General features: G+C 37.3%; 1 protein-coding gene across 5 annotated transcripts in view; it reads left to right on the top strand.

The window, feature by feature from the left end:
• Positions 1-22,091, top strand: part of BANP (BTG3 associated nuclear protein) — a 146,135-nt gene that overhangs the window by 21,049 nt on the left and 102,995 nt on the right. For all 5 annotated transcript variants that reach the window (XR_014618824.1, XR_014618825.1, XM_084294627.1 and 2 more), the window contains exons 5-6: positions 13,000-13,119; positions 14,057-14,232. Coding sequence is in view for 3 of the 5 variants with exons in the window: in XM_084294627.1 (XP_084150753.1) it covers positions 13,000-13,119; positions 14,057-14,232 (296 nt within the window). In the remaining 2 variants the exon portion in view is untranslated. The remainder of the gene's footprint in view (positions 1-12,999; positions 13,120-14,056; positions 14,233-22,091) is intronic.

Below are 22,091 nucleotides of genomic sequence, written 5' to 3'. Positions count from 1 at the left end.
TGTTTTAAATTAACGGCTGGAGTGTCATATCTGGAGCTTCAGCCAGTGAGGGTTCTGGTTATAATTAATGGGATTGTGTCATCAAGAGCTGGGGATGAGCGTGCTGCCCTCGCATTGAACGGCTTTTGTGTGGGTCCTGCCTGGTTGTGGGGAATTGTCTGGGATTGTCTGCGACCTGTTGTCACCATGGTCATCTCAGGCGCGCTCCCGGTTAGGGAACAAAGTTAACAATAACAATATCTAAAGATCATAATTTTTTTTTTTTAAATCAAGACTTTAGAGCATATTTATTCTTTAAGATTTTGTTTAGAATCTCGATTTTTTTTTTTTAAGATTGCACATAAATATAAGCAAATAAGCTTAAAAATAGCATTTTAGACTAAGTTGAAGTTTGACTAAGGGAGTTAGGACTTGAACTGCCATTCATAATTGCACTGATTGGCTCAAAATGCTGTTATTTTCCTTCCTTTTGTGGCTTTTGTTTTCAGTTCTGCCACCTATTATTATTATTATTATTTTAAATCTCTCACTGCAAAGCCAGGTGATAGAAGGGTTGCTTACACGTGCGTTTGTGTGTGTTTTCAAGCTGAATGCATGAAATGCAATCTCTATGTTTTTCTTAAAAGACGAAAATTAGCTACTGCTTCCTTACAATGCCAGCCAATGCTTAGCTGTATTTTAGCCTGGAAGAATTGTGGCTTGAAATTTGTAAAAGAATGGCTGAAAACCCCACATAACTGCTGGAGGTATAGTAGACATGTTTATCTGAAAACCGCAGTTCTCTCTTAAAATCAGTTTGGATGATAAAACTGAACTAATCAAATAATGGAATTCTGCAATTAGATGGCAGCCCATCTTTCCTGACATCTTTTTATCCAGAGCTGCATAGTGTTAGTTTCTTCTTCTGCAGTTTGAACAAAATACTTAAATGTTTGATTCCCTGAAAAATACTATAATGCTTTCCAAAGTCTCCTAATTTCTCAAAAGAACTTCTTAGCCTCAGCATCTTTAGATTGATTCTGGTCGTCAGTTGTAATAATACTGATCAACATCTTTTTACCTGCATTGAGACCTGCATTTCAGGTACAAGTACTCACTACAAATTCAGTGAACTTCGGTGATTCGTTGCAGTTAGGACCACTACATGATTATATTAAAAATAGTTTTAGGACTCTCATGACTCTGATTTTTATTGCTATTTGCTTTATCTGGGTACGATCTACAGCAGCAGTGCTGCAAACAATCATCATTCTTGTTTTGGATGCGTGTGCTAGAGACTTAGCTATTTGGAAATTAAGCTCGTCTGTTGGTTGAGCCTGTCTGGAGTTTTGTTACAGAGCATTAACAAGTGCTCCAAATTCCATGTATCATTGGTTTCAGTGTATCTTACATTTAATCCCTCCACTATTGGGAGTTAAAATTCATGCAGGACTAGGGAGAAGTGGTGTCTTGTATTTAAGAAGTTTGTACAGCAGTGTTCTCATTGGAATTTCACATTCCATTATTGTTGCACTAAGATACTGAGGAGCCAAGTGTTTAGTAATTTGTTGGTGGGATTTGATAAGTTCAGAAACAGTATATAACTTTCAGATAGCCTTTAGGTTGAGAATACAAGGTCAGTTATAGAATTAAAATAACAATTTAATAGTAACATTTCAGCTGTGTTTTGGAGAGTTCAATAATTCATGGATATAGACTTAATCTATAAAAACTTTTTGAAGTGACCAAGATTTGAACTGTGTTGATTTGTTTTTCCCAGTCCATATATTCTTAACTTAATGGTTTCTGATGAAATGTTGTTTGTAATGGTCCAGTGATTCAGATGATAGTTTAGCAAGTAGCGACTGATAATTTCTGTGTGAGAAATAGATGCAAAGTATGCGGATTTTCTGAAATTATGATGGTGATTAAAATATGCCTATGAGGTTAAAACAAAACAAAACTAAGGGTATGATTTTGAATTCTTAAAAAAATACAATAACTAAGATTTTCAGCAATATGCACTTAAAATAAAGGTGATAAATTTAGGTAATAAGCTTTCTTCTTGTTTTAGACAAGGGTTTCGATCTTGCAGATGTGTTGGGAAGCTTAGTATTTGACAATTTGCAGTGTTATCATATCTTAAACTTCTTGGTTGTTGCTCTTAGCACGTGACAGATGTGAAATCCTTTAAACAGGGGAGTTTTGAAACATCTGAAATAATTTGTGTGTTCTGAGCCACATGTGGGTAAGCATTTATTCCCACTTAGCTAATATACAGCAACTTCGTTCTGCATCCCAGACTTCAGTGAAATTTATGGCGCAAAAACAGAAAATCAGTTGCATGGAGCCCCTCGTGGTGCAATATATCACTATTCTTAAGAGCAAGCTAAGAAATGAGAGTGCTGAATGCACAGGGAATTTGCCCCTCGTGTCAAGACATTTTAGAAATCAGCACCCTTTAATTGTAAGAGTATCTGAGAATGAAAAAGGGAGGCGTACATGGAGATCAAAAAGGCTTTGAGTTATTTATATGGATTAGGGGGGACATTTACTAGTGTAATTAACATCTAAGAACATTTAAAACCAATTATAGAAGTATTAAAAGGTAGGCTGACCTACGCCGTTGCCAAATCCCATAAGGTCATATTAGATAACTGCTGCGGAGAGCAGAACATTTACCTTAATTCTACGGTTCTGTGAACACAGCCAGCTATTGCATTGAAGAAATAAAGGCAGAGAGTACATCAGTTGCAGTTTGCTTCAGGACAAATGCCTTTGTATGGCTCACGCTGCTCCTTTTTTTTAAATAAACATTTGCAAAGAATTATTGTTTTTAATGAAAGGGACTAGTCTTTACTCCATGACTGCTGTAAAATGGGTGAAAAAGATTATTAGGATTTTATTTAGTGAAGCTCTGTAAATTTTAATGCATTTGACACAGCACACCAGATTATGGAAGCATATGTTGCATACTATACATTTTACAAAGTAATATATCAAACGTAACAAACAGAAGGGGGCAGAAAAGCCTTATATATTCACGTGGACTCCAGTTTTGAGAGTTGAAATATTTTTCACGTTAGTGTCTGGAGGTGCTTAGGGTTCAAAAATCCAGTGCTTAGGAGCACTCTCCCTTGAAATTTTTGCTGTAACTTCGGGTATTTGCTTCCAAGAGTAGAACGAAAAGAACAAATTAAGAGGGGAGCACCTCATCAATCTGTGATCGCAGGGGGCGAATTTCCTTCCTCCTTTGGAAGGACAAATTTCATTTCCAAGATGTGATTCAAAGTACTTTGCATCCCTGTTCACACCAGATTAATGTACCGGTAGTGCTATTTTAAAAAGCTGGCAAGAACGACCCGTCTTCTTACTTACGGAAAATGATACATCAGTATAGTTTTAAAAAGAATAACCCACAGTGTTTTTTGGAGAGTCCCTAGTTTTGCTTTAAGCAAGGTGGAAAAGAGCTGTAGATGGATTCAGAGCCTCAGCAGGATGAAACAGCCGTACATCTCGCAAGGTCTCGGTGAGGTTGGTGAGGTGGCGAGGAGCCAGTCTTCCATCTGCCTTACTTGGCAGCAGATGTTATTTAACTGATACATTTCCAAACGTAAAAAACAGTTTGGAATCTGAATGTCTTTCCAAACAGAATTTTTCCTTTCTGGGGAACTGTACATTTTTGCATATCTTTAGCTCAGTCTCTTTGTTCCATATTTAAGGGTGGAGTTTGAGACAGGAAATCTGCTCCTAATATCTTTTAAAAGTTATATTATTTATAAAAGTAAAGAGTGGTGTTTCTTTGACAGCCATCTAGCGTATATGGAATTTGAAGATTCAGTACCAGCTCGCAGAGTAGCAGCATCCTTGGCCTTTCTATAAAAATGTGTGTAGTAACAAGTGGATATAACTAGTGGGGTAATTACAGAAAGCAAGAAAAACAGAAATATACACTAAAAATTATTTTTGAACTGTCTCTCTGTGTTTTAGTTCTGTTTGCAGGAACCTAATGTAATTTTTTGCAGTTTATCTGATGACTGTGGAGGCTTCACTCACTGTAACTGCTCTCTTGAAAGCCAGTTTATAACACTGTTGCCTTCACCCCCAAACTTCTCGAGCCACACAAGTCAGGCTTATTCTAGGTGGCCTCTGACGCTGGAAACAGCGGTGTTGGTTTAAATCCTCTTCTGCAGAAGTGAAAATAGCAATGTAGTCCCTCATGGTTGTACATCATTGAAAATGCAGTGCTCACTGGGCCTTCTTAATGTCTTTTGTTCACGAAGGTGTCTTGCAAACTTTTACTGAACTTCATCTCTAATGCAGTGAGCTTTGCTCTGCTTGGCCCTTGGTTTTTCTCTCCCCTGTCTTTGCTGTTGTTTAATGCAGCAGTCTCTATCAAAGAGGGAAAAAAAATAATATATGATTTAAATGTGAAGCCAAGCAGCACAATCATGAAGCTGAAGACTGAAATTGCCCATTTAGTGTGATTATTCTAATGCAGATATTAGAAATTGTAAGACAACTTGGAAAAAGAAATGTAAATGTAGCCATCTGTGTAATAATGGATCATACCAGGATAGTTGGAGTTTGATTTTGGACCATAACATCTGCACAATTGTTTGTAGTTTATAAAAGTTTATAGAAGGGTGCTTAACAGAGCTTAATTAACAAATTGGTCTAAACTATTTTGATTGCACATGCTGGCACTCTCAGTGGATGGGCAGGTTTTTGACTGCTCGGGGGTTTCCTTTCTTGCCCTTCTACACAAAGAACCTTGCTGACACATCCTTATTTAGCTGCACTTTGTGTTAGCATTGCAGGTGTTTTCTATAATATATATATGGATGAGTTATTTTTTTCCTCTTTTCTGCTTGTAGGAATATAGGAATAGAGCCATTTGATGTGTTGGTTATAAGATGTGTGTTAGATTAGTTCTTATTTCACTTTCAGTACTTTGCGCATTTGCAATTGCAGAAAAAACGTGCTTTTTACTCTGTTTGGAACGTACCTAGTACAGGCAGCATCACAGACTAGGTGTGTGTTTACTAAGGAAAAGTAAACTTTTCCTAAAGTATTAAGCCACCACAATCTCCTTTTCATAAATCTCATAATTTTTTTCACAAGTCTCACGTTCTGCACATTTTTAATGAACTGTGATAAATTATTGATGTATCCTTGTTATCTTTTGCCAACCTTTCTACTCCTAATTGGGCATGGAAGGTTACTGAAGAAATTCTTGTATTTAGGCAGTGCACTTTGCTTTGGTTTAGAGATTCCTGGAATTATTCTTGATCTTGGGCCAAATTCATGAAGGTATTTGTGTTGAAGTGTGCAGATAGCAAAAAGCCCAGCCTGCCTAGTGACATCTAAAAATCCCACTAAGCGTATATCTAACACAGAGCTAAAAGCTCTCAGTCTTTCTGCCTTTTCATTGCTTTCTCTTGCTTCTGTGTGGACTGTCAGTTCAACCTTTGCGTTAGTTTCATGCCGTGATTTCTAACCAGGTAGTAAATTCTGTTTTAGTACTACGGCTGCAGTAAATCATTTCTTTCACAGTGTCTCTGCTGAAGATCAGTCAATATGGCTCACAGACTTTGTTACCGAATACGACTGCTTCTTTGCTTAGAGATCACCCTGTTTTGTTTCACGTTTAATACAATCCCCAGCAGGTTGCATAATCTAGCTGTGGTTCAGGACATAAAGGCTCAAAGAAGGGTAACAGCTGTAAATTTCCTTCTAAATTATCTGAAGAAAAAATCTTTGCTCTTATGTTTTTGAGTACATTTATCTCTTAAGAGCCTCGTATGAACCTGTTAATTAAAAGTCATGACCTGTCCTTTTCCAGTCCGTGTTTAAAAGTAGAAGTCTAATGCCGTTTCTGGTGACAGGATTTTTCAGTCCCATCTATGCTGGTTGCAAGATGGCCTGGCTGCACTGGTTTTTGCTGCTTTTCTGTATCTGCTTAGTCCAAAGATGCTTCATAGCCTGTCTTTCACTGTGCATTTAATTTTTACAGTCTTTGTTCAGAATAAGAGAAATTGGTTTAAAAAAAAAAGTGTGAGTTGCTTCTATGTGCATGCAGATTGTACGACACCTGCAAAGTACCAAGCTGGGCTTGGAAGTGGCAGGTAGGTTCTTCGGGTCTCTTGTAGCACTGCCTGGCTGTTGGTTAGCTGGTGAGCCTGTGGGAATGGATGTTTGCGTTTATGAATGATGACAGTTGGTCATACAAGCGTGGCTTTTCTCAGAGCAGAATAATCCACAACACATTTTAACAGCTTTTTAAATTGGTCGATGAAATTGGTCTTAAAGCCAGTAATTCATCTTTCAGCCTGTCAGCCAATTCAGAGGCTGTCTCTGTAGGTAGGGTTGAGTACCATAAGCTCTGCAGAGACATGTTTTGTAACTTGGAAAACATCTAGCTCGTATGTTTGAGCTGGAAATTCATTGTGTTAAATCTTAAAATGTTAACAGTATGTTTTAGTGAATGCTGCATTTGCTTTGTCTTTATTATAAATTGATTACAGCCTTCTTGGTTTTCAGATACACAAATCTCTCTCCTGTGATGGTTGGTGTACTTTGGCTTGTGTTTGTATGTGACCTAATCATTAATGCTATCTTTATAATGTCTGCTCTTATGTGATATTCCAGATGCATAGAATCCAAAGATAATTTTGGACGACTGGGCTGTTACTGAAAATGATGGATAATGCTGCTGCTTTTCTGGGAGTTGGCTATGGCTAGGTGACTGGATGGTTTAGGGACATTAAAACTTTAACTGTTCAAGTGCCCCCATAGTGTGCTCTATCCTATAGTAGATATCTTACTGTTCTTCAGCTTGGTGAATGATTTAGTTGCTGGCTTGAGGTCTCTTCCAACCTAGAAAATTCTGTGATTCTGTGAAAATCACTAGTCATTTTGAGTGCTTTTTGACAATGTATCATACTGAAATAGGACTTGTTTTTTAAAACTCGTAACCACTTTGGACATCTAGAATGATATGAGCTGTAGTTCATAAAAACTGTATGAAGAAATTTGGACTGAAGTTAGAATCAGACTGCTCCTGCTTCTGGAACACATTGTAAAAGTATTGTACCAAATACATATCAGCAATGACTGAGTTATAAGAAGCACTGTGGCCAGCAGGGCTAGGGAAGTGATCGTCCCCCTGTACTCGGCTCTGGTGAGGCCGCACCTCGAGTACTGTGCTCAGTTTTGGGCCCCTCGCTACAAGAAGGACATCGAGGCACTCGAGCGAGTCCAGAGAAGGGCAACGAAGCTGGTGAGGGGCCTGGAGAACAAGGCTTACAAGGAGCGGCTGAGGGAGCTGGGCTTGTTCAGTCTGGAGAAGAGGAGGCTCAGGGGCGACCTTATCATACTCTACAGGTACCTTAAAGGAGGCTGTAGTGAGGTGGGGGTTGGTCTGTTGTCCCACGTGCCTGGTGACAGGACGAGGGGGAACGGGCTAAAGTTGTGCCAGGGGAGCTTTAGGCTGGATGTTAGGAAGAACTTCTTTACTGAAAGGGTTGTGAGGGATTGGGACGGGCTGCCCAGGGAAGTGGTTGAGTCACCATCCCTGGAGGTCTTCAAAAGACGTTTAGATGTAGAGCTTAGGGGTATGGTTTAGTGGAGGACTGGTTAGTGTTAGGTATGAGGTTGGACTCGATGATCCTGAGGTCTCTTCCAACCTAGAAATTCTGTGATTCTGTGATTCTGTGATTCTGTGGCTCTCTTCTAGGACATTAGGAGCTGCATTCCTCTTTTTTTTTTTTTTTTTTTTTTTTTTTTTTGTGTGTGTAAATCCAGCGTAATTTTGTGTATGCTTTGCTGCTTTGTGTTTTGTTTTTTTTTTTTTTTCTTTCCCTTTTTTCATGTATACTATACTGTAAATTAATAAGTCAGTTTTCTCATTCCTATTTGGGTAGAGAGTCGTAACTGTTATGTGCAGAAGGCAAAGGCAGCAGGTGGAAGAGGAAGGACCATTGTAACATTATCTTCCTAATAGTGATGAAAAGATCCAGGGTGGGTGTTCTTGATGAACACAAGTGTTAATAAGAGGGGAAAAAACAAACAAACAGAACAGGGCAGTCTCCAGCCGTAAAATGGAAAATATTAGTGTTCAAGGTCTCTTTCCCAGACTTGCTTTCCTTGAGGCTGTGTTTGGAACAAGCAGTTTGCCAGCAGTAACTCCACCTTCTGCCTAATCTCCTTTCCTTCTGCATCTCCTTTTAATATATACGCCAGAGGAAGGTGAGAATTATACCCTCGTGAGCCTTGCCTTACAGATACGCAGCGCGCACGGTGTGGGTGTTGGAGTACCTGCAGAGCGTTTTGATACGGACAGACAGGAAAGAGCAGTTCAGGTGGATGTGGCTGGTTGAATGTCCGTGAGCTGAGCTCTGTCTCCAAGGTTGTCTTTACCTGTTTGCAGATGTTCACATACTCAAAGGAGACACAGAAATGGTCTGAGCAGAGGGCTCTTCTCTTTCTTTTCTTGAACTGCCTGAGGACTGCTATAAATACTCTGTTAACTGGCTATAGTAGTGTGTGCAGAGATACAAGAACAGTAACTTCTCATCCGAGAAATTCAGTCTGTTTTTCCGAAACTCATTCACATCCATTTGGAGAAGCCCTTTTTATCTTGTACCTTGTGGAACATAGAAATGCCAATGAGTTCCTTCTGTTTTATTTTTCTCTCCTGCTAAGTGAGAGCCTCGTCTGGGAAGAGGAGCAGATCGTCATCTTGGTACTGCTGCAAGTTCTTTTATGTCATTGGCTGCGCTCTATGTGATTGATGGGTTATTGGCAATAAAAATGCCAAGAGTTAAGACTAATGATCATATCTGACTCACACGTTTTTTCCATATTGAGAATTACCTTTGGCAAGAGTGCTCTTATAGAAAAGATTGAAAGTTCTTTTATATTAAAAAAAGAAAAAAGAAAAAAAAAAAAAAAGAAAAGCCAGAGGTTAAATATACACACTTGAAAATCCTTATCTGGCATATATATTCTTTTAGGAATATTTTCTCCAGTAATTGAACAGATTATTTAATGGCATTAAAAAAAAAAAAATCCCCAAATATAAATCTATCTACAAGTATCATGCCTTTTAAATTTTTTACTCAGTTGTGTCCAAGAACAGTCTCTCCAAGTTCTAATGCTTATGGGGAAAGGAATATGTGAACATAAATGGAAACTACTGAAGCCTATGCAACAACACTGGGTTTCTGAAGCACTCCCTGTGACCCCTTTTAATATTTTCTTTCCATCATCTTCATGAATATAGTACTGGCAGCACTGATAGAAAGAATTGCTTCATTTGGGATCGGGTTGAGTATCAGAAGCTGTCCTCCCCCTTCTCCATGATTTTCGTTATCTGTGTTTTAGTACATAAGTAATGATTACAGTTGATTTATCTGCAGTATGGGCTCTGAGAAAATAAATTAGAGTAATCCAATATGAGGATACATTAGGCTGTAATAAGTTTTAATGATTTCCTCTACCGGATCGTTTAAGGTTGGCCCAGGGTTTTGACTTAACATAGAACTCCTTGTTTAAAGCCGTGTACGTTCAGCAGATTTCTTGTTGCTGTCTCTTTAAAATAAACAAATCTGAAAACAGAGAATAGAAAACCTAACAGGAAAATTACTGGGAAGCACATTCCCGTATCTGCAGGGAATCTTGTGGATATTCATTTTGTCTGTGTAGAAATTGGAGTCTAAGGAGTACTGTGAAACTCTCATTTTTGCAAGCATACTGGCCCCCTTTTTGTATTGGTCCCAACTGTTACTTTCTTTTTCTTCCAGAGGAGTAGCTGCTCAAGTTTCACAGCATCAGCTCTGCAAAATTTTGGCCTGGTGATGCCTCATTGCCAGAACTGGTCAGCAGCTCCTGTGGCCCTTCTTGTTGTGTGCAGAACGGGGACCAGAAAGATGGTTCCTTGGTTAACGCTTAGGATCTGAACAAAAAGGCTGCTGCATCCTCCTTGTGCACGCTCCTGGAGGAAGCATCATTTTTCAGAATTAAGCATTAAACATAAATTAATTCTCCTTTGGGATCAAAATGGAATCAATTTTTATTTTTTATTTTTTTTACTAGAGCCTGTGTGTTAGTAGATACAGAGCACAGGAGATGTTTTATCCACCCCGTAACGATTCCTGGTAATAGACAAGAAACTTCATTCAGTTATTTTGAAACCAGATGTAGAGTTCCTACTCAGGTTAATCCCTGAGAAAGATTAGTTAGAGCTTGTAGATGCATTGTGCTGTGTTGAACATCTCCAAATGGATGTTTATTTTAGCTATTCTCTACCACTGTGCTTTGTGTGACTCAGTTTTCTCTCCAAACTGGTTTATGGATTCTCCGAATCCTTACAACTTGCTCGTTTCTGTTCATTTCCAAATGTAAAACAATTGATGGACAAGTTGGCAGTTGCTGTGTCCTGTTACAGAGATTTTTCCTTGTGTTTGTGGTGTCTGTTTTTGCCTTTGTGCTGTTTAGCCAGGAAAATAAGTGTCAGTAAAATGGTATGTTTTGTTAGTGGCTCCTCCCCAAACAACTGTGGTGGTGGGTTTGTGCTCTCAATCTATTCTACTAACTAGGAAAGGTTAATGCTTAGAGGGGAGCCGATGTTTTCATGGATGTTTTTCTCTTCAAATTTACCCCTAAAACAAAAAAAGGTTATGAATTTAAGTAAGCAATCTTGAAACATACATTGATGCATTGAAGAGCGCGTAAATCTGTGCTGGTGGCTTATAGTAAAACATTTCCTCATTCTAAATTAGTCTAAATTAGCTATATGCCATCTGGCTTAACTCTCCAGATTGTGTTCCTTAAAAAATGAACGCTATTTAAAAACAACAACAACAAGAAAAACACCTTTTTCTTATTTTTATGTCAATTTTAAGTGCTAAGACTTTTTTTTTCCCCAAATATAAACTTAATATGAGCAAAAGCCGAGGGAGTTTGTAAATGGAATTTTATTGAATTTATTTCTACAGCTGCAATTAATTATTCAGTGCGCTCATTAAAAATGAGCTTTGGTGAGTGACATTTTAAAAAGGCACTCAGAAATGATCGGGAGAAAGATGGTGATAAAGAACAATGTCTAAAAGGAAGTATAAAATTTTTGAACATTTTAAACTGGCCTGTAAAAACTTAAAGCTATTTGGGCGATTTGGGAAATGTGACGAAAACACAGATTGCTGCTAGGCTGGGGGAACTGCCAACACTGCCACATATCGGCATATTATCAAGTATTTGGTGTGTTTCTTTCTTTAAATGTTTGGTGCTGATACTGGGAAAATAGATAGAAGTTGCCTTTTTTTAAGTAGGAGAATTCCGTCTCTAGTAACGTACATATTTTCTCTTAATAAAAATTCATGTTGAAAGGTGACTAGTAAAGCATCATAAGCCCTTATACTGCAGATAGCAACTAAAATAAACCAAAAAAAACCAACAAAAACAACCAATTTATTGCTTAAGAATTTGAACTTCACATACACATGAAAAGCTATAGTACACTCTGTACTTGTCCATGATTAGACAAACATCTTCCAGAGCTTCACGAGGTTTGCAGGCCAACAGATCATTGGCACTCCGTAAGGAATCCCATTTGTTACTAGCAACAGATAGAATTTCTGGAAGAGGGGAGCAGAGCATTAAGGCCCTTGGACTTTTTGTATCCATAAAAACCATGGTTAGCCATTTTAGCTGAGCCAAAGTTGAGATCCATTAATTGTTAGCTCTTATGATAGTTTATTTTCTGTAGGTCCATAGTGTTGGATATTGTAGCTCTTAGTCCTATGTAGACCCATGAATATTCACGCAAGCAGGCGCTCTGTTGCAGCTGAAATAAACAGAGTTGCTGTCATCAGATTTGTTCAATTTGTCTTTCGTATTTGCGTTTTGACAATTAGCCAAGGAATACAGTTAAGAAAAATAAATGCCCATCGGTTGTGTTTGAGATGTTGGACCAGCAAAAACACTAGCGGAATATTTACCATGTGAAGCAAAGAGAAAGAAGAAAGCTGCCTCTGTCACTAAAATGCAAATTTTTCTTCTAAGTTCTTTCTCTCTGTAAGTTTACCATGACCACAGTAAAAACAGTCTTAAATATCAAAATGATGTCTTACTTAGAGTAGTGGTGTGGGAATAATGGTGGTAATCCCTGAAACCAAATTAAATGGTAAACTGCATGATGAAGACAATTATTTACTTGGTATTTACTTTTTTTTTTTTTTAAATATATATATTGTAGACTTAGTGCACTTTCTGCGTGCAGCACTTCTCTGGTTATTTTATTTTGCATTGTCATCACCTGTGATAGGGAAGGCATTTTGGTTTCTCCCTGCTTCACACACTAACTGCTTTTCTATTGTTTTAGATTTTTTTTTTTGTATGTGAAATGCACACAAGAAATATTTAGTCTTGTTATTATTTCAAGTTAGTCTGTTCATGTTCTGCTCTGATACCCCCCGTACCACCCTCCCTCCCAAGCCCCCAAAGCCCTCAGCCCTGGCAAACAATACTGCTTTTACACTAAGCTCGTTATCTGATTATGCAATAAATACTTTCCCATTTTTTTTCTAGGAATTATCCCACTAAAAATGCTGCATTACTGTGTAAGTTGGCTGTAGTATATCTAAAAATGCTCACTTTCAGACTTTTCAAAAGAATTTGGTGGCTCTTTGAAGCTGTGGTTTGCAGCCTTCCTCCTGTGTATCTCAAGTTGATGAATTCTTTATCGCTTTTCCAGGGGTCATGGACTTTTATATAATTCCATTGAAGCTGTCCGTCCTCCGAAAGAATTATGAGTACTTAAAGTGATACAGATGTCAAATGCGATGGATTACCAGCTTTTGCATTTGATACATAACCACGATGCTGGGAGAAAAACAGAGACTGCCTCTAAACCTTGTTCTTTAAGTAGGCTGTGTGAACAATAAGACTGTGTTAATGTATTATTTAAAAGGTTTTCTCCTTCACATTCCATTTTCCTCTCTGATTTTTGTCTTGTAGTGTTGTCCCCCAGACCACAGTAATACTGAACAACGACCGGCAGAATTCAATCGTAGCCAAGATGGTCGGGCAGGAAGAGCCATTGAGCAGAGCAACAGATTCTCTGGACATCCTTAGCAAGTTAGTATCATAACTTGGAAAAGACCTCCAAGATCATCAGGTCCAGCCCTTAACCTAGCACTGCCAAGTGTTGTGGATGAGGTGGTTGTAGAGAGTGATAAGGTGCCCTCCATGCCTCCTTTTCTCGAGGCTAAATAACCCCATTTCCCTCTACTGCTCCACGTAGGGAGGAGTTATAGGAATCCTCCCCCTTCACTCCCTCCTTTGACAGGTAAGTGGTAGTCTGCAGCAACTCTAAGGGAAAATGAAGAATGTTTTAAGTAATGGTGGTGGTGGAAGTAGAATAAATTCAGGTACTAATTGAATGCGTCCTGCTGACAGTGCTGCCTGGGGAAACCCCATATCAGCAGTAAAGGTACACAGCAATGCTTCACTGTTGATGTGCAGAGAACATTTTTGGAGGATCTGGGATTAGTTCAGTGTTAGTTAAGAGCTGACAACTGAAAGAGTGCCTATAGCTACATATTTTTTTACATGGACGCATAATCACTTGAGGATGTGCCAATATTCTTTTTTTTTTTAACCAACTGAATAAAGAATACACAGGAGCCCAGTGAGGCTTGTTAAATTTTGTACTATCTAAAGGAAATTTTCAATTAAGTGGAACTGGAGATTCTGGTTAGACAATTTTCTTAAATAATATGTTTCTACTAACTATTGAAATAACTTTTGCACATGGGACTGGGACAATTTGCATCAATTTGCATCAATTTCTATTGATGGTGCACCTAAAACTTTTCTGTTATTTTCCTTCAATTTTATTTTGCTTGATAGCCCATAGGTATAAACAGGAGAAGGCTTGCTAAAGGAGTACTCTTTTATAATGCTTTTAATTTTGTCAGATAGTGTTTTAATTCCCTTATAATGTGTTTTTTTTTTCCTGATCAAGGATTATGTTTTCCCAAAGTTACATACTTTTTTTTTTTCTTTTCCATAGTGCTGTTCCTGGACGTAGGCAGAACACGATAGTGGTGAAAGTCCCAGGGCATGACGACAGTCACAACGAAGACGGAGAGAGTGGCTCTGAGGCCAGTGACTCAGTTTCCAACAGTGGACAATTAGGAAGCCAAAGTATCGGGAACAATGTGACACTTATTACGCTGAACTCTGAAGGTATGCTTATCTAAGTACAAGGCTACTTGAGCAAAGTCAATGTGATGGGGAATGAACTAAGATTTAAGTGGGAGCTTCAGAGATTGCATCGCAAGTCCAACCTTGCATGGGTAGGCAGTACAACAAGATCAGTTAGGACTGATTAATAAACTGAATTATTATATATATATTTATACCACCTTTACAGGCAGAATAGTTAATTAAAATCACTTGTAAAATTTAAAAAAGTTTGCCTCGCTATAGCAGTATAGCTTTGTATCTTAAACACTTTTAATTAAGACTCTTTTTCTCTAATTAAGTCCACTCTTCTAATGCTTATTAATGTAAAGCAGTTATTTTAGCAACTGTAAACAATTTTTGTAAGGATATTCGTATGAACACTCAACAGGATAGTGTGTAGTGTCCATTTTTTCTGAAACTTCTACTGTAGGACTTTGGACACAGAAATCACATTTAGTGAAATCTGTGAATTTTAAATTAGCCTTATAAAGATATTTCAATATATGTGGTTGGAAATATCAAAATGAATATTACTTGGTATATTTCAATCACAAATAAGATGGGATAAGAGACTCTCAATTTTAGATGAAGATAACTTACGATAAATTGTTTTACAATAAATTTGAACATATCACATGAGGAAATTTATTCTATGCTTTCTGCAATCTGAAGGATCTAGTCTAAATTATCTGCTTCATAGGATTAGGGAATAGTTGGAACTTCTCTGCTCAAGTTTCGATCAATGTCTGATAACTAGGAAATCCTAAGATGTTCATTTTTACAAGCTGGTTTCTAGTTACCTATTGTCTCCCAAATTGGTGAAATCAGTATGGGGAAGGTGTGAGTTGTATTGGTCAAGTGGAAGCAGCAGTCAGAAGACGTTTCTAGTAATATTTTTGGCTCTTTGACCCTCTCTGTTTTGTCTAATTTATCTAACTGTATTCCTTGCATTGTTCCCTAGTTTGTGGAATGTAAATTCAGAACACTCTGGTTATAGGAGCTGGCTGAATGCAAGGCATGCTCACTGAGATCTTTGGAAGTAGATGTTGCTTTCTGTGCTTGAGTACCAGTAATGGGACCAGTAAAGCACGTTATATATTTCTATGGAGGAGGCAAAGAGAAGGATGAATAAGCAGGCTTTCAAATTTTTTATTTTTTGCTGCTTTAATATGACTGATAGGATGAATAGCACAAATATAAATGATGAAATTATTATGGTGCAGATACTGCTCAAGGTAATGCAAATTATTATCCTGTATTATTTTAATGGAAATTGAAGTATTTATTTATCAAGATTTTTGTTTTCCTGGAAATGTACTTTGTGGAATTTTAATGAAATCTGATGGATTTCTGAGAGAAATCTGATAGTAACACCAACATCAGAATATGCTGTATTTGTAACACTATAAAGCATACGTATAGCTCAGTATTTATAGCAGAACTGTTCTTTAAGGTTTATTTCTGTAGCTTTAAAGCTGTGTGAGGTAGAAAACCATATGCTTCTAGAGAGGGAAAGTACTTTGAAACTTTTATGGTGGATAATCAGACTTTACACTGCCTGTGTTGACTTAAATTTAAAATCAGGAAAATTTGAAGAATATTTATATAATTTTAATCAGCAAGTGAATATCCCAAGTGGAAACTGAGTGTTCTTGGTACCATCGTGCCTGGAATGGCAGGACTCCTATATGACAATAAACTCTTTGTGGAGTCTGTTAATATTTCATACAGCTCTGCGTCAGCTATGTCAGGAGCAAAGTTTCTAACATTAGGAGAGTATTTGTTTTATAATGCCCTTTTTGACTTGGTTGTTTGGCACAGATTTGCACAGACAAATGTGATGTTAGCGTTTTATACAATTGTTGTATATGTAAATTTTGCAGAAACAGCCAATCCATTAAAGTCTTCAGATCTGATTTTTCTTCAGACCTTTAGAACAGTCATCCATTAGAAATCTCTCCGAGATTGATGAATGCTTTGAGAAATCAGATTAGTAATCCCCCACACTTACCTCTTCTTGCCCTCACGAAGATGAGAGAGGACCGCTTGCACAGAAGGAATGCTAAGCAAACTAGCCTGCAGTATGTCACAAATTAAATTATTAATAAAGGAAGTGATGAAGAATAATAGGTCTGTTGTGCAGACTTGTTTTCTTCAGCAGTAAAAGGTAAAAGTTACAGCACCCATCAGTTTGCTTTCGTTGTCTGGAAAAGAATTCTGAATGCCTTTGGGTTGCTCAAAGGAATCTCAATTGGTCCTAAAATGCAAGGGGATAAGAACGGCGTACTTCAGCCCTTTTCTCAGTAGGAATCCCACCTGTTGTCTTGTGTCTAGAAAGCAAAACGAAGCCATACCTATAGCTGTCTTTAGCTGACCTTGAACGTGGCATTAACGTCTGGGTATTTTCTGAATTTAGTTAAGAGATTTATATACATGCATCATTTGCTCTCTGCTGGCTGTTCTCAAAAAGCATTTAATCCTGTATGGTAGTTTAGAAGGTCTTATTTTTTCAGGAATAGAAAGGCAATATAACCAATTAATACAAAAGTATGGGGCCCAATTCTTGGTGTTGTTCCCACGTTTTTTAGGAGTCACTTGTGTAATAGCCATTTTCTAAATATATGAACATTTCTGCTTTAGCATAAATATTTTCTGGGGGAAAAAATAAAACCAAATATGAGTTATAGCATGACACATCAAACTTCTAAACAAAATACTTTACCGTGCAAGTATCTTCTAACAACTTGGACAGAGGTTGGCTTTCTGAAAAGACTTCATAGGTGAAAACAATGTAAATAACAAAAACAATCATTTTCATTCTGTGTTTCCTGAGGTACTGTAGGGTTTTTCTTCAATCTGGAGGAAACCTTTGTTTGAAAATTTAGGGAAGTTTTCTTGTTCATTGTCCTAACTTTTTGTTCCCAGCATGGATTAAACATCTTTCACGTTTAATGGAATAAGAAACAAACATGTATCACTAAGATTTGTTTCAAGGAACTGTCAGCAACTGATGGATGTGTTTTTTGCTCTTCTTGAAAGTGCAGTGAATTTTGACATGAATGTTTTCCCTGTAGTTTTTGCTACAGCTTATTCCCAGTTTAAACAAAGTCATGCTCTTTGTATCTAGAGTTTTCTAATTAGGCTTAAAAACAATGAGCGACTGATTAATGAAGAACATTTTTAAAACATCATCATTTGGGCTTTGTGTCTCTGTGTGTGCTGTTTTGGTAATCAGCTGTTGTAGATCTTAAGGAACAGTTTTTTAAAAAAAACACAAAGCAAACGCATTTGTCCATTTGTGTTTATAATCATTTAGTTGTGTGTGTTAAATAGTTTATCCATCTGTTTTCCTCTGATTGGAATGGAGGTGATGCTTCTCAGGCAGGCCAAATTGTGTGACTTAGGAAATAGACACCCTCCAATTTACTATGAATTATGAAAAGTGAAAATAGAGGAAGTCATTTCATTAGGTTCATTGATGAGGTTTTGGAGTGGGAGAGCCATTAAGTTTTATACACTAAACATGCTGATTTTTTGGAATGCTTGGGTGGGAGTTTGTCGTGTGACTTAATGACAAGCTGACACTATTTTCCTATTTCCCTAGTCAGTTTTCAGATGTTGTATTTCCTACATATTGAGGGTGGTGAATAGAAGGAAACAGGTCAAAGTGTTAGTTATTTTGAGAGAGACTATTTTTCTGTGCTTTCTAGATTTCTTGTACATTTATATAGGTCTGTAGAGACTCTGGATTGGATTCCACCAACCTAAAATGCTACAGCTGATATTTCGTGTTCTTTCACAGAACTTATGTTGTGAATTGATTCTCTAGGTCTTTGTATTTCTTGAAGGTATCAGTACTGGTGATTACGTGGTAAGTAAGGCCTCATGTGTCGTCTCTCTTCATGAAAACTTTGGTTCCAATACTGTTGCGTTCTTCTGGATTTTTGTCTTCTACCGCAGAAACTAATACCAAGAAGAACGTTAGATCCACAGTAGTTTTAAATTACAGAAGTTTTAAACCTCTGATATTAAGTACCTATGTTATTTTCTGATTTTAATAAATTTTCTAGTACTGGTATGTGGCAGTAATCCTGTCAAGGGTTGGTTTTCAGTTGACTAAGCTATAACCTGGCAGCCATGTGCACTTCATACTCACCACAAATCTGTTAAAAAATATTCTAACATTCTCAAATATGTTTGTCTGAAGTTTTTAACTGCAGACTGTTAACATTAGGTGAAGAAAAGCAAGATTGAGTGACTATGAGCAAGTAAGCTTTGTAAAGAACGGTGGGTAGATTTTTCAAATGATCAACACTTAAATGGAACCTTTCATGTCCTTTCAATAGGTAACATCTGAGATGGAAATAACAGTTGCTTCTCTGTAATCTCCCCATTTCTCCTGCCTTACTTTGGGATTATAAAATTTCAGGGTTAAGGTGTTCCTTTATTTATTTTATTTTTTTATACTTACATAACACCTTCCACAGCAACTGTTTGTCATTTAAGAGTATTGTGCACTTGGATTTATAGGAAACAGTCGAAGTGTGGTCATTGCTTACTTGTGATTTCTCATTTGAACTGCATGGTATTCACAGATAAAAGATCACACTTAGCACTTTGTGAAGAGCTCTTTCTGATAAGTCTTGAGCTTGTGCTAAATAGTTTTACTATTTTACTAAACGTGTGCAAACAGCAGAAAGCAAATAATAGATAATGTCCAGAAGTATTTACTTATTTTTTCAATAAATTAGTTTTGTGGTGGTTGGATGGTTTTCTGTTTCCTCTGAATGCTTTGAATTTTATTTTGGCAAACATTGCAAGAACTTGCTATTCAAAATTTCCCATTAGAATACCGGTATAAACAGAAATTATAATATTTTATATTTTTTTTGCAGTTTATGTGGAGAAAAATGGTAACTTAAACAGCTGTGTCAGTCTAGGAACAAAGGTCAAATGTTAAATAATTCTGATAACAAGTTATCTGAAGGCACTGATTATTCTATACTTGCACACCTATCTCTAAGAGTTAGGATGAGAGCATTATTTTGGTTAATGCTATATATTGCTTTCAAGATAGAAGGGATTTCAAGATATAAGGAGTATTATAATAGTATTTTTTACATATTTGGAGTATGGTTACATTTAAAATATCTGGTCTGTGACCTACTGTACAGACAAGTGGAGCATCTGTTGCTGAAACATCAATTCGCATTATGTTAGCCTTTTAAATCTGTTCCTTTGACAATAGAGTTACTGTCCTATTTTTAATATGAAAGAAAGTAGGACCTCTCATCTTTGTAGCATAAGAATGCCCCATTCAGCATTACTGTGCTGCCTTAAAAGCAAATCTTATTTGAAATGTCTAAGCTAAAGCCAAGGCTTTGAAATTACTAAGAAAGAAACATACTGTCCTTAGTATGTGCAACACACTGTCCAAATATGTAAAAAGCTCTTAAGCAGCTCCTTGAAAGCTGTTTTTTAACTGATATAAATAAAACAGCAAGATCCATTCATTTAGCATTCGGTTCAGTGAACTTTGCATGTGGTAAACGGACATAAGATGTTTGGCACCGTATGTGATAGTTTTGTATCATATCTGCTTTCTTGACATTCTTCTTAGTGCATTTCAAGACTATCCAAAAATTAGAAGTAGAATGTAAACATATTTTTGGAGAAAGAAAACTGGTCTACACAGCATGTTAATTAAAGGATGAATATTTTTTTTCCAAAGAAAATGGCTTAGTCACAATCTGTCTCTTCAACTTTGCATGTGGAACAGTCGTTTTACAATAGTAGTATTAAATAGAGCTCACAAATTTCCAAGTGTGATTCCAAACAGCTACTTCTAAGTGGCCAAGACTTATCTGCCTACAGGATTTTCAGTTCACTGTTAAGATCAAATCCTGCATTTTATAGTATCACTTGCAGCACTTCTGCTCTTCCTGCTGGGCTCCTTATGACCAGATACAGACAATGTGAATGAGTTTTCAGAGCAAACCTTTAACACCATAAAACAATATTATATATTGCTGATGTGAATACACTGATCAGGCCTCCAGAACTTCAGTGACTTTTTAAAGCCGAAGAAAAATACAGAAATTGGTTTGTGTTGATATTTAGGATTATTGGGAGCAACCACATGAATCATGGTTTCTTTCAGGTGTCTCTCTTGGTGATGTTTGCCATTAACACTCTGGTCCCCTCTGTGAAGTTAAATATAGCAAAGAGGCAACAAACAAAGTGAGGAAACTAAATTAGATGTGATTTGCTGACATGAAACTCTTTCTCTAGGGGTTTAAAAAGCAAATTCTAAATCCATGGGTTTTAATTTCCTCAATTTTATCGCATTTTTTTAGCTGGTCATTTTAAAGGACAGGTGATCACATAGTCCTTACTTTCTACTTCTGTTAAATAAACTTACTGTATAGTTCATGGAAGGCCAGAGAATTTATCTCCTATTTTTCGCTCAGATTTAACCATATACTAAAATTGAGACCTTGTTTATAACAAAAGAGTAATATCAATGATGTTAGGCTGAGGCTTCTGTGCACGCCATAGCACTTACTTCCACAAGTATGCTTTGGTATTACATGCACAGGTATGTTCTTCCTTGCTGTGTGTTGTGTTTCAAAGCAAACAGAAGAAAACATGAGTGCAGGATATATTTTCAGAGTCTGTCATGGCATAGCTTACCACTATGTGACAGATGTAACATGGATGCATGTGCTGTACCCTGCTTATTACCACAGCCTAGTGTCTCAGCTGCTCTTTGTGCTGAGATTTTGGTGAACATAGCCTTAAAGTTAGCTCTTTTACCTTTTTTTAATACAAGCTTTAAGTCACAGAGCTAGCTTTGGATGTTACCATATAGCATGTTACCATGTAGTCACTCTGTTGCTTAAACCTGCTTTTAACTATTTAATGATCGTTAGTTAATAAAGTCCGTGTGCCGTATTCTCTCCGTTAATCACTAGCCCATGAACTCTTGCGGGGCAAATGACTCAGTCTAATTGACAAAAGTTTATTTAAAAAGATGCTGAATCTCCTGCACATCAGCCAAAATATTACTTAATTTCTCTAGAAACAGGGATTTATTTTTGTTTTGAGGTTAAGTCATTTTTCTTTCTTCTGTAGCAGAGTCATTTTTTCTCTGCTGCAAATGCGAGGCTTGCACCCGGCCTTGCTAGTCAAATAAATGCAGCTACACCGAAGAATGGAACGTGTTAATTCAAATATTTATGTGGGCAGGTGTTTTATTTTGTCTTTCTTTGTTTTAAAGGAATGATTGACAACACCTAGTGAGCGGAGAGAGCCTAGCTTTGCTTCTTGTCTTACTGCTGGTGCTCCTGTGTTGGACTAGGGGAATGTGTCCCAGGGGAAAGGCGTGAGCAACAGTGAAAGGTCTGCCACCTCCTGACATGGGAAAACACACACATGCATCAAAAGCAAGCCTGAAATCCACAGTAACTCTTGTCTGGCTATTGTTCTTTGGATATAGGGTTTTTGATACTAACCTTAAAGCTCCATTGTACTGTTTCCGTAATGGCGCTTCTTTGCGTAGCAGCCCCAGCCTCCTCCCTCTCATCTCCTCGCAAGTGCTTGCTGAAACTACAGGAATGGTCAGCTGTTTTGTGAGATAAAAGAAATGGACTTAATACGGTAAAAAAAATAATTTGAAAATGGCATTGAAAAGCAAACTAGTCTGGATTTGGCGGAATGGAGATAAAGGCAAATTTTCAGATCTTGGAAAAACAGTGAAAAGGAGTTAGAAACTTAGATTGTCTGTCATTGAAATGAGTTTCTGAGAACAGAGAGCAAATCAGATAGAAACATCAGGACTTTTAACACTTGAAGTAGAA

This window comes from Netta rufina (genome assembly GCF_964035555.1).
Source record: "Netta rufina genome assembly, chromosome: 13".
In the NCBI taxonomy this organism is placed as follows: domain Eukaryota; kingdom Metazoa; phylum Chordata; class Aves; order Anseriformes; family Anatidae; genus Netta; species Netta rufina.
This window is presented reverse-complemented; position numbering and strand designations above follow the sequence as displayed.